Source organism: Tyto alba, unplaced genomic scaffold (genome assembly GCF_018691265.1).
Source record: "Tyto alba isolate M040663 unplaced genomic scaffold, T.alba_DEE_v4.0 Super-Scaffold_1, whole genome shotgun sequence".
In the NCBI taxonomy this organism is placed as follows: Eukaryota; Metazoa; Chordata; class Aves; order Strigiformes; family Tytonidae; genus Tyto; species Tyto alba.
In genome coordinates this window covers 40,309,554-40,321,768 of record NW_024881261.1, presented here as the reverse complement: position 1 = coordinate 40,321,768, position 12,215 = coordinate 40,309,554, and the positions used below count along the sequence as shown (strand labels likewise).

At 43.6% G+C, this 12,215-nt stretch overlaps 2 protein-coding genes across 14 annotated transcripts in view; one reads left to right on the top strand and one right to left on the bottom strand.

The window, feature by feature from the left end:
- PCDH15 (protocadherin related 15) overlaps nt 1–12,215 on the top strand; it is an 862,106-nt gene that overhangs the window by 435,099 nt on the left and 414,792 nt on the right. The window lies entirely within an intron of this gene.
- Nucleotides 5,152–11,918, bottom strand: LOC122154923. Its single transcript, XM_042808260.1, has 4 exons — nt 11,562–11,918; nt 11,154–11,324; nt 8,991–9,062; nt 5,152–5,289 (listed from the first exon to the last, which is right to left on the bottom strand). Exons 1-4 carry the CDS (start codon nt 11,916–11,918, stop codon nt 5,152–5,154), a joined length of 738 nt encoding a protein of 245 aa, XP_042664194.1.

Below are 12,215 nucleotides of genomic sequence, written 5' to 3'. Positions count from 1 at the left end.
ATGATTTGCTAGCGTCTTCATTATCTGTGATGTGACACACTTTGCTGTTGGGATTTGCTTCTTAGTTTGGATGCACTGAACTGTTCCTTAGAGCTGGGGTGTGGCCTGTGTGTTCATAGCTGTGCTAGAATTTCCTGAGCTGTCTCCTTCAGTGCTAGCATGTCTGCAGCAACACAGGTTCAGTCACTAGGGCTTCAGACAAGTTGGTTTATGCCTTTTGTTTTCTTATAATATTTGTTACTCTCCTGGGTTAGCTCTGCAACTTAAGATTTCTCTGTTTTCTTCACCAAATACTTGCCACTGATTTGGAAATGGAGTGTCAATTATGTCTGCTTTGGTTTATGATGCAAAATGTGCATTGAAATACTGTTCTCTAACGAGATAAACTGGGACATGTATGAGGCTGTAAATGAAATTTGAAAACCAGAAGAGTATAGCTAGGACATGTGTATGGGTTCACCCTTCCCCCTCCAGCATTCTCATAAAAAACGAATTAGTATCTTTAAGAAATAACATAATTTGCCTTTTAAAAAAAAAATCTTCAAATACTTTGTTACTTTAATCAGTGGGTTGGTTTTTGTGGTCTTACACATTGTGAAAAGAAAATACCCGTGCAGTAGTTGTCTTTAGGTTTATGCAAAATAAAATCAGTTGGATCTGCTGATTTATATCTCATGCAACTAGGCTAAAGTGTAATAATCGTCATACTGCAAACTGTATAGCAGTGCCAGCCAGGATTTGTTGTTTGGCTCTTCTTTCCTGTGAAAAGAAGGTACTGCTGTAGAAAAGGCAGAACTAAAATACCATTTGATTTTTTTTCCAGCTTACATCTGTGTTGTTTTTTAACACAATTTTAATGACTCACTGTTGCAAATATCACCTCGTAGCTTCAACATGAAATATAAGAATGCTGAAAATGTGTTTCTGCTTATCTGGTTTTAAGTTGGTTCCATGTTTAGGCAGGGGTGTTTAGGAAGTGTTATGTGAAGGTACAGATAATTTTATTTCCAAAGTCTCTAGTATCAGGGGAACCTTTGAAGTGGATATCCCTTCTACCTGTAAAAATGGATGTAATGCTTCCTTCTTATCACAGATTCACTTGGCTGTTCTTCGGGATTCTTGTTGCACTGCTTCTACAGCATTGATCTTTCTGTATTTTCAATACAGTTGTTCAGGGGTTTTTTTGTTTGGTTGTTTTTTTCTGTTTTTGTAGTTATGTCATACCCAGCAGCTGTCCTGTTACAGTATTTTTTTCCAGTATCTTAATTTTACTATAAATATTTATTCTTTTAATTGAGTTGCTGCTTGAATTCTAGTCCCGATTTCCTTGTGAAGAGTATCTGCCTAAGTATGCGTTTGTCTTATGTTACTTACTGCTTGCCATGGTGGTTCTGCTTCTGTGAGCTCTCAGCCATGTGGATGCTTCCTGCTTCAGGTCTCGGGTTAAAGTTGTTCTGTAAGTCTCATCCCATTGCTGTCCTTGGTCATGTGGATCTGTTGTCCCTGATCCAAAAAACTTAAGACTGTCTTGCTTTAAGGCTCCTGGCTTGTATGAACTTTACCAGTTAAGGTGACTTTTGAGAAAAGGGAAAAACAGGAGGGGAGGAAAATGTACGGGGATTATTTTTAGGAACATCCCATCCCTTGAAAAATCAAGTGACCACCAATGCAGAAGTATGTGTGTTAACCTCAGGTTAATCCATGCTCATCTACCATGTTTTGTCTGTGCAACAAGAGGAACAGTTGTGTTTTTGATCATGTCTGATTTTGTTCACTGCACAAAGGAAAGAGCAGAGAAAGATAGAGGAGCCCAAACTTTTATTAATTTTCATAAAAGAAAATGTATAACCCACACTCCTGAGAGATGCTTCTGAGGGCTTGTTTGCTGTTTCTGTAGATAATACACAAATTAACCAGCGATGATGAGTGAAATGAACAAGTACATAATACACTCATTGCAGTGTAGGAGATCTTGGCCAGGAAGTGATCCTGTTTTCTCTTCATCGAAAGCACATCTCTTTGAGAAGGACAACAGTTTGCATATGAAATGGATTGTTGCTTGTGGAAGGGGTTACGATCTGTTCCTCCCTTGTATTTCTGTTCTTGGCTTGTTGTGAGTGTACAGAGCAGATATGAGTGTGTGTTTTGCATTTCATTAGAAACCCCAAAACATCAGTGGCTTTATATATTGGATTTTCAATTAATGTGTTGTGATATATTACATGTAGTGATACTTGCAAAAAAAGTGAGGAAGAATTCATGTTTCCAAAGCTCTTCTTTTTGCAGATGGGGAAAACTCAACTAACATAAACATTAAAAGTTTTAGAGCTATGATTATTTAGTTAAGAGCTCTTCAAATGCAGACCATCATCTAACATCCACAAACATTTGCTGCCAAGAGAAAGCTGTTTTCTTTGAATTTTGCTGGTCAAAAATGCCATATGAATAATCTCTCTCACCTCTCAGTGATTCTTAAGATAGCGAAATGGAGAGATACAGAAGGTGCATTGTAAGGGGGAGATGAAATGGGAGACTAAATGGAGGGCATTATTCTTTTACGGGGGGGTGTGTGTGTGCGCGTGTGTGTGTCTGGTTCTTGGTATTATGCGTGTGTACGCTTGCTTGTGTTGCAGTTGAGAACTTGGGGCAGGGGGGGAGTATTTCTCCTTAGTTGCCTAATGAGTGTTTACCCCAGTGAAGACACAACAACAATCTGTGACCTGAAAAATAGTGTTGTTGTCACATCTTTGAAGTGCAAAATACACTGCTTACAGTTAATATAGACATGTAACTTGTTGTGAGGGAGAGAAAGATTCCTGGCAACAAATACATTTATTAATTTCAGTGGTTTTAGTTTTCTTGCAGCCTTTGGGTTTGATTTGGTGTGTTTGTGACAGTGTTTGGTTGTTTATATTCATAAACTGCTTAACTGGAAATGCATTCAGACAGCCTAAATTATCTTGGAGTCCCTGAGCGTTGTGTGATGGTGGTGGTTTCTCTAAATTTGCGACCTATCTCCTTGCTGTCCTCACTAGTTAATGCTCATCAGGAGAGTTGTCTTCCCTTTTCCTGATATTCCTTATCTTCCTCAGGACTCCTGCACCTTGGTGGAGAATATACCCCTATAGTAGGAACCCAGATTGTAGGATACTTCTGCGACAGTTTGATTTCTGTACCTCCAGAGCAAGTGAATTCAAATTCATCCACTTGACTAGAAGTCCTAACAAGGAAAGTTCTGTTTATTCCACAAGGTGAAGAGTTATGTGACTGCAAAGCTACAAAAAACAAATTGAGAAAACACAACCTTATGATATGCCTGACCTTCATCTCTGTTGTCTTGTACCTATCACTTTGAATTTCTTAGTGTCATGTTTGTCTGTGAAAACGCAGAAAATAGCTCACTTTCACTACAAGCCTCTGGATACTCAAAATTTTGCATTCTTTCTTAAAAGAAAGCTTTTCTGGTTCTTCGGTTCTTCCCTCCTGCAAGCATCCAGCTTTTGGATTCATACTGAATATGACTGAGTATGTTAAATTTTCTTTCTGTTTTTTCTTTTTTTTTTTTTTTTTTTTTTTTTCCAGTTTTTCTCTACTCTTGTGCTTTGAGAGGCAGATTTAAAACACATGGGATGTTTTCCCTCTCCTGGGAACTTCTTTGAATGTGTTGTGCTATTCTGTGTATATTTGGGCAAAACTGGTTCGTAGTAGCAGACATCTACAATTCATATGACATTGGATGAGCCAGTTTAGATTAAAATGCTTCTGGACACGAATGTTTTGTGATGAAATATCTGTACCTGTACCCTGATGTGTGTTTAGAAAGCATGTCAATAGTTGCTAAATACACAGTAACAGTGTATTAGGGGGGAATATATAGAGTGGTGAAAACAAGGAGTCTTGAGCTGCGGATTATAGCTGCTGAGAGGACAGTTCCCCTTTCTTTGCTCTTTATCTGTGTCAAAAGTTTGTGTGGCTTTTGCTTTCTGGGTTCCCCCGCGCTACCGTTCCTGCCTTCCTGCAGCGTTCATGATGCTTTCTGCGTTGGACAGCTCCTTCTGCAGCACCTTGTGGCTTCCATCGCACCTCGGTGGCTCTTGGGGGGGCAAGGGAGAGGCTGAATGAAATTCTGGTTCTTTACCTGGCACCCCCCAAATCAACAGAGAGTAGCCTGTGGGCCCCCTCTGTTCTGTGCATTGCTTTTTGCTCCCTTTTGGTTTCGCTGGTCAGAAGGCAAGTTCTGCATTTCCGAATGGAGAGGCATCTCTCCTGGCCCTTCAAAGTAAACAGAGTAGACAAGTAAACTACTAGTTCATTTTGGTGATTGAAGGATTGGTAGCTTTGGTGGCAGAGGAGATACAGTAACATCTTTCCATGGCTTCACCCTGGATCTCTCTACAACAGAGCCAGCAATTTATTTTTAGCTTGTATTACTAAGAGACAGTGCTGAAAATTGTGCCTTGGTTTTCTACCCCTTCCTCCTCCCACAAGTTAACCTTAACCATGTTATTTCTGTTAATTCCCGGACTGTAATTACTGAAGAGCTGAATTCTGGTGGCTGTTACAGTCTATCCTGGTAACCTCTAATGGAAGACAGGGGGAACCTAGCTTTTATTACTGAAGTGCGAAGTACTCTGTTATAATCACTGATTGCCTGTAATTTATCTGCTTCATCCAGTTTCAAGCAGCTCTGGTTAAACGTTCTCCAGGTGAAGTATATTGTAAAAATCAAATAATTAGGAAGATTGAGTGGTTTTGCTGCAACTCTTGTTTGCCAAACTCATCATCAGTCTGTTGAGATGAGGAGAAACTGGAAATTGGGCCATCTAAATTGGATGGTTTGTGCATATGAAAAGGATGAAGAACCAGATGGAGTGAGCAAATTGTGTGTTGGAAGTTCCTTGTGTATACCTGTGACTTTTACAGCATTGTAGCTCTTATTCAGAGTCTCTGAAGTTTAAACTGAGATAAAATTATATTATAAAACTAAAGCTTTAAAAATAAGTGCTATGGAACACCAATGCACTTCACACAAGTAGAAAGAAAAGTAATACGAAAAAAAAAAAAAAGAGAGACAATTACTGATTTTCATGGTATCATTTTTGATCCAGGCTGGTTTGTGTCCCTCCTTGCTGCCATTGGGTAGAGCTCGGCTCAGCTGCTGTGTCGGCACTGTAACAGCACCTTGTGCACAGGGGTTTTGGTCCGGGCAGCGTTGGTGTGCTGGGCATCGCTGCGTGGAGCAGCATGGAAACGGTGAGGGGCAAAACCGGAGCCGGCGTCTGTTGTGGCCTGTGAGCCAGGATACCAAAACAAGGAATGCAAACGTTATTATCTGGACTCTGGTAAATTCTTTTCTGATGCTAATAATTCTAATAAAGACTGCTCTTTTAAAAATTCATTACTTTTATTTGGAACCAGTTTTTAGTGCTAGAAGGCCTTTATTTTGTTACACATTTGACTGCAGTAATATAAGGGCTACAAGTTAAAATTGTTAACAGTTGAAACTGCAAACAAGCTGTAAATATTTTACTGAAGGTAATCAACCATGGAAATAAATCACCAAGGGATGTTATGAATTTCCTGTTGCTTTGAAACTATTCCTAACTAGAAATCTTTTTAAAACATCTTATGCTTGAGCTGCAGCTAGTTGAAGTTACTGTGGACATTCCTTAGTCAAATAAAGTTGCCTGTGTTGTGAATGACGGGAGTGCAATGTTCTGTGTGGTGTTAAAATGTGAGCATGTAAAATAAATAAACAGTTGCTGATTGGCTTTGGGTTTGGGAAAGTGCTTCTGGCTGTGCACTCAGGAGTGCTGGTGTTGCTGTACCTGGACGTATGGGATAAGGAAGGTGATTTAATGGCACATGTGTTATGTTAGAGGCTTAATCCTAGGAGCAATAAGTTTTAGATTCGATTTTTTTTTTGTTTGTTTTTGTTTTTTGTTTTTTTTTTTTTTTTTTTTTTTTTTGTGTGTCTGTGTGCTGGGGAGGGGCAGGGTATATTTGTATAAGATAAAAAAAAGATTTAGGTGAGAAATTAAATTGTCGGGGTGCTATGAGGAACAGACAGGCCAATTAGTGCCCTCTAGGCCCTGACAGAAATGTGGGGAGGATGCACTTTTAAAAGTATGTGGATGGAATCATGTTCATGTCTTCATAAATGTCAAATGATGCTGCTGTCCCTAGTGACTTGTAAAAGGATTTGCTTCTGATATCTGCAGTGTTGCCATACGACCACCGCTTTGCTGCTTGCAACAGTCTGTGCTCAGGAGACATATAACTGCCTTCTTAGCCGCACTTGCAAACAAGTTCTCATTCTTTCATTTCAGGAGGGGTTTTCTTTCGCTGTGATGACAGAATACACTATATGTAAAAAGAGTTCTAAAAGTGATTTGTTTTGGAAAAAGTTATTTGTGTAGTCTGTGTTGGCTTGCTTCTGTTCTTTACACAGGACACTAGGGAATTAATAAATTGAATACAATATTGAATTGCAAGTGGAGTCTTGATTTAGAGGGGAAAAATAGCACACTGTTTGGGTGATAGAGGTCACAAGCAGTGTTTTTACTTTTAAATGTTGATTAGTTAATCATTCTTTTAAAATGATGTTGCATACATGTTTAGGAGTAGATTATGAACAGCTTGCCAACATCAGTTTAATATTTGTTTCATAATTTCTCAGAAGGGATATCAAATGAAAGAATTTTGTTGACTGAACTATTGAAGGATATTCATCATACACTTGAAATACATTATTACGCATATCTATCTTAAGTCATATATTCATCAACTACAAGTGGATTGTTCCTCTTACATGTTGGCTTATTTAATAAAAATTATCGTAGAAATCTGTTGTGGTTTGAGCCTACTCAGCATCTAAATGCCACACAGTTGCTCACCCACCCTTCCCCCACTTGGGAATGGGGAGGGAATCAGAGGGGCAAAGGGAGACTCGTGGGTTGAGATAAAAACAGTTTAATAACAGTAACAGAATAATACACTGACAGCAGTACCAACGGGTGATGTACCATACAGCTGCTCACCACCCGCCGACCGACACCCGCCTGCTCCCAGCCAGTGATCCCAAACACCAAGGCCCCACAGTAACACTCCCAGAAGTAGCAGCCTCTCCGGGCCCTCTCCTGCCTTTATATAGTGAGCACAAGGTCACGTGACATGGACTATCAGCCAATCCGGGCCCAGCCCTCCAGCTGTGCTCCCCCCGCCCCCGCACACAGGTGAGGGCACTGGGACCTGGGGAGCCCCTGGGGTCTCAGTGTGCTAGAGCACTCCTCCCACTGCCAAACCAACGGGAACTCTATACCAGCCCCAACCAGGATCCACCCCTTATTCCATATCATTTTACATTATGCTCACGTTCCATATTTCTAATACATTATTGTTATTTACAATACTCTTCCTTGGTCAAAGACATACTCATACAGATGTCATTTCCTCAGTCCATGGTCCATCATTGCAGGATGTATCATGAGTTGACTTGGTCCATAGCTTTAGGTTCCATCTGTCATAACAGTCCCTTCAGGCAGGAGCAATGCTCAGTCAGTAGGGCAGAGGTGTCCTTGGACCTGACAGGAGGATGGCATGCAGTCTCTGTTGCAGCTGGAGCTGGTGGCTGATGCATCTGATGGTGTCTGTATTCACAGTCTGCGGCAGTCGCTGGGCATCAGTTGCTGGAGCCAGTCCTATTTTCATCCAAGTTCATGTTTGCCATAACAAAGCATTGGTAGGGTGGTGTGGTGACTAATCTAATACAGCTTATTGGCTATTTTCACCTAACATTAAGTCCCCTTGAGGTACACATCGGACTTCCCCATCCTTCTGCATTACCCACCAAGTGCACCCGGGTCCTTGGGCAAAGGTAATCCCACATATGGGCTTACCTTTACCTGAAGGAGGTATAACCCAGACGGTCTTCCCCAGCATGTTTTTAGGGTGCACTACTGGGACTCTGTCTCCATCTACAATATGCAGAATGTTTGACTGCGCAGGGCCAGCCTGGTTGGCAGATCCTCTAGTATTGACTAACCAGGTGGCTTCTGCTAAATGTGTGTCCCAATGCTTAAAAGTTCTGCCTCCCATTGCTCTCAGCATGATCTTTAGTAGCCCATTATACCGCTCAATTTTCCCGGAGGCCAGGGCATGATAGGGGATATGATATATCCACTCCATGCCATGTTCTTTTGCCCAGGTGTTTATAAGATTTCGAAAATGTGTACCATTATCTGACTCAATTCTGTCTGGGGTGCCATGCCGCCACAGGACTTGTTTTTCAAGGCCCAGAAGAGTGTTCCGAGCAGTGGCATGGGGCACAGCATATGTTTCCAGCCATCCGGTAGTTGCTTCTACCATTGTGAGCACATAACGCTTACCATGCCTAGTTTGTGGGAGCGTAATGTAATCAATCTGCCAAGCCTCCCCGTATCTATACTTTAACCACCTCTCTCCATACCAAAGAGGTTTTAACCGCTTGGCCTGCCTGATTGCAGCACATTTCTCACATTCATGGATAACCTGTGATATAATGTCCACCCCTCGGTCACGAGCCCATCTGTATGTTGCGTCTCTTCCTTGATGGCCCGAGGAGTCATGGGCCCAACAAGCCATAAATTTTTTGCCCTTATGCTTCCAGTCCAGATCTACTTGGGCCACCTTAATCTTTGCAGCCTGGTCCACCTGGTGGTTGTTTTGATGTTCTTCCGTTGCTCGATTTTTGGGTATATGAGCATCTACGTGGCGTACTTTCACAACCAAGTTCTCTATTTGAACAGCAATATCTTGCCACAAATCAGCAGCCCAGATGGGTTTGCCTCTACGCTGCCAACCACTCTGTTTCCACTGCCGCAACCACCCCCACAGGGCATTTGTCACCATCCATGAATCAGTGTAGAGATAAAGGACTGGCCATTTTTCTTGCTCGGCCATACTTAAGGCCAGCTGGATGACTTTCACCTCTGCAAATTGACTGGACTCACCCTCTCCTTCAACAGCTTCTGCGACCCGATGTGTGGGGCTCCACAAAGCAGCCTTCCACTTCCGATGTTTCCCTACAATGAGACAGGACCCGTTGGTAAACAAGGCATATCGCTTCTCATTATCCAGTAGCTCATTATATGGCGGTGCCTCTTCAGCTCGGGTCACCTCTTCCTCTGGTGACATTCCAAAGTCTTTGTTCTCTGGCCAATTTGTAATTACTTCTAGTATTCCTGGGCGGTTGGCATTTCCTATTCAAGCCCGCTGTGTGATGAGTGCGACCCACTTACTCCACGTAGCATCAGTTGCATGATGTGTTGAGGGGACCCTCTCTTTGAACATCCAGCCCAGTACCGGCAGTTGGAGTGCCAAGAGGAGCTGTGCTTCTGTACCAATCACTTCTGAAGCAGCTCGGACCCCATCATATGCTGCCAGTATCTTTTTTTAGTTGGAGTATAACGGGCTTCAGATCCTCTATATCCTCGACTCCAGAATCCCAGGGGTCGACCCCGGGTCTCCCCTGGTGCCCTCTGCCAAAGACTCCAGGTAGGGCCATTCTCCCCGGCTGCAGTGTAGAGCACATTTTTAACATCATGTCCTGCCTGAACTGTCCCAAGAGCTACAGCATGAACGATTTCTTGTTTAATTTGTTCAAAAGCTTGCTTTTGTTCAGGGCCCCATAAAAAGTCATTTTTCTTTCGAGTCACTCGATAAAGAGGGCTTACGATCTGACTGTAATTTGGAATATGCATTCTCCAGAAGCCTATCACACCTAAGAAAGCTTGTACTTCCTTTCTGCTGGTTGGTGGAGACATAGCTGTTATTTTATTAATCACATCCATTGGAATCTGACAAAGTCCACCTTGCCATTTGATTCCTAAAAACTGAATCTCCTGTGCAGGGCCCTTGACTTTACCCCATTTTATGGTGAAGCCAGCTCTCAAAAGAATTTTAACTATTTTCACTCCCTTCTCAAAAACCTCTTCTGCTGTATTCCCCCATATAATGATGTCATCAATGTATTGTAAATGTTCTGGAGCTTCACCCTGTTCCAGTGCAGTCTGGATCAGTCCATGGCAAATAGTGGGACTGTGTTTCCACCCGTGGGGCAGTCTGTTCCAGGTGTATTGGACACCCCTCCAGGTGAAAGCAAACTGTGGCCTGCATTCTGCTGCCAGAGGGATGGAGAAAAAGGCATTGGCGATATCAATGGTGGCGTACCACTTGGCTGCCTTTGACTCCAATTCATACTGAAGCTGCAGCATGTCTAGCACAGCAGCACTTAACGGTGGTGTGACTTCATTCAGGCCCCAATAGTCCACTGTCAGTCTCCACTCTCCATTAGACTTCCGCACTGGCCATATGGGGCTGTTGAAGGGTGAGTGAGTCTTGCTGATCACCCCTTGGCTCTCGAGTTGATGAATCAGTTGGTGGATGGGAACTACAGAGTCTCTGTTGGTGCGATATTGCTGTCGGTGCACAGTCGTGGTAGTGATCGGCACCTGTTGCTCCTCAACCTTCAGCAGTCCCACAACAGAAGGATCCTCTGAGAGCCCTGGCAGAGTGGACAGCTGTTTAATTTCTTCTGTCTCCAAGGCAGCTATACCAAAAGCCCACCGGTACCCTTTTGGGTCCTTAAAATACCCTGTCCGGAGATAATCTATTCCAAGAATACAGGGAGCTTCCGGGCCAGTTACAACAGGGTGGTTTTGCCACTCATTTCCAGTTAGGCTCACCTCAGCCTCCACCACAGTCAGCTGTTGAGAACCTCCTGTCACTCCTGAGATACAGATAGCCTCTGTTCCTTGGAAGTTCGACGGCATCAGGGTGCACTGGGCACCAGTGTCCACCAAAGCCTTATGCTCCTGGGGGTCCAATGTGCCAGGCCATCGAATCCACACAGTCCAGTAAACACGATTGTCCCTCTCCTCCACCTGGCTGGAGGCAGGGCCCCTCTAATGCTGCTCATAGTATCCATTGTTGATGAAGGGGTTAGTGCGGTCTGTGCGAACCTCGGTCTCATCCTGGTTACTCACTTCTTGTAAGTACAACTCGGAAGTTCTCCTCATAGGATCAGGAGCAAAGTCAATTCTTCTACGCTGTTTGGGTAACTGATTAGTTGAGACTGGAGCAGCACTTATCCTGGAAGAAACTTGATTTGTAGCCATTCTTCCTTCCAACTCTTGAACCCGCTCTCTTAGAACGTAGGTGGGTTTCCCGTCCCATTTCCTCATACCTTCTCCATGGTCGCGCAGGTAATACCATAGGTTCCCCTGTGGTGTATACTGTCTCGCTTGAATAGGAAGTCGTTTGCTCCTGATAGCCGAGACCTTATTCTGTGGAGGTGGAGAGTAGGACATGTTCTCTTTAAGTTGTTGGACTTCTTGTGACAGTTTCTCCACAGCCGCGACGATGGAATAAGAGAGACTTTCTTCGTAGTGCCGGAGTCAGTGAGCCAAGTCATCCATAGTTGGTCCCTCTTCGTCTCTCCAGTCAAATACTGCTAGTGCATTCGAATGTGAAGATGGAGCACTCCGTATAAACTTCCGCCACATGGGCCGGGTGCATTGGACTTCATCTGGGTCTGTGGGTAGCCACGCATCGTCTGGATCATAATAAACCATCTCCCACACAGCCAGTTCCCTCAGGTATTGGATGCCTCTCTCCATGGCAGTCCACTTACTTAGATGACATGTAAGATCTTCCTTGAAGGGATATCTGTCCCTCACGCCTGACAGTAGTCGTCTCCAAAGGCTGAGCATTTGTGTCTTTCTTCTAATAATCTTGTCAATGCCTGCGTCCCTGGACAGGGATCCCAGTTGCCTGGCTTCTCTACCTTCTAATTCCACACTGTTGGCCCCGCTATCCCAGCATCGGAGCAGCCAGGTAAGGAGGTGTTCGCCTGGATGGTGGCTGAAATCCTTTCTCATGTCTCGTAGTTCACTCAGGGATAGAGATCGGGTGATTACCACTGGCTCTGCCTCCTCCTCCTGTTCTTGTGAGGGCCCTGGTTCACCATCATCTTTTACAATGCGAGGAGATTTTTTAGTGTATTTCTTCTTCTGTATGGGAGCAATTGATACTGTTGTGGATTGATGCTCCAGTTCACCCGCAGTACTTATCGTAGGGGTTGGATTGGCTGCAGTGTCTGTCGCCTGAGTTGGAGTGGCTGCAGTGCCTGGTGGGGGTGTCAGAGTGGTTGCAGTGCCAGTTGTTTTGCTCGCAGA

Excerpts from the sequence above, each read along its gene's own strand:
- LOC122154923 (XM_042808260.1), bottom strand. The coding sequence starts at position 11,918 with ATGAGAAAGGATTTCAGCCACCATCCAGGCGAACACCTCCTTACCTGG. Across the intron at positions 11,325-11,561 it reads TACCCACAGACCCAGATGAA|AATAAGGTCTCGGCTATCAG; the intron begins GTCCAATGCACC and ends CCACCTCCACAG. Across the intron at positions 5,290-8,990 it reads AGAAGCTGTTGAAGGAGAGG|GCCACAACAGACGCCGGCTC; the intron begins GTGAGTCCAGTC and ends CCTGGCTCACAG.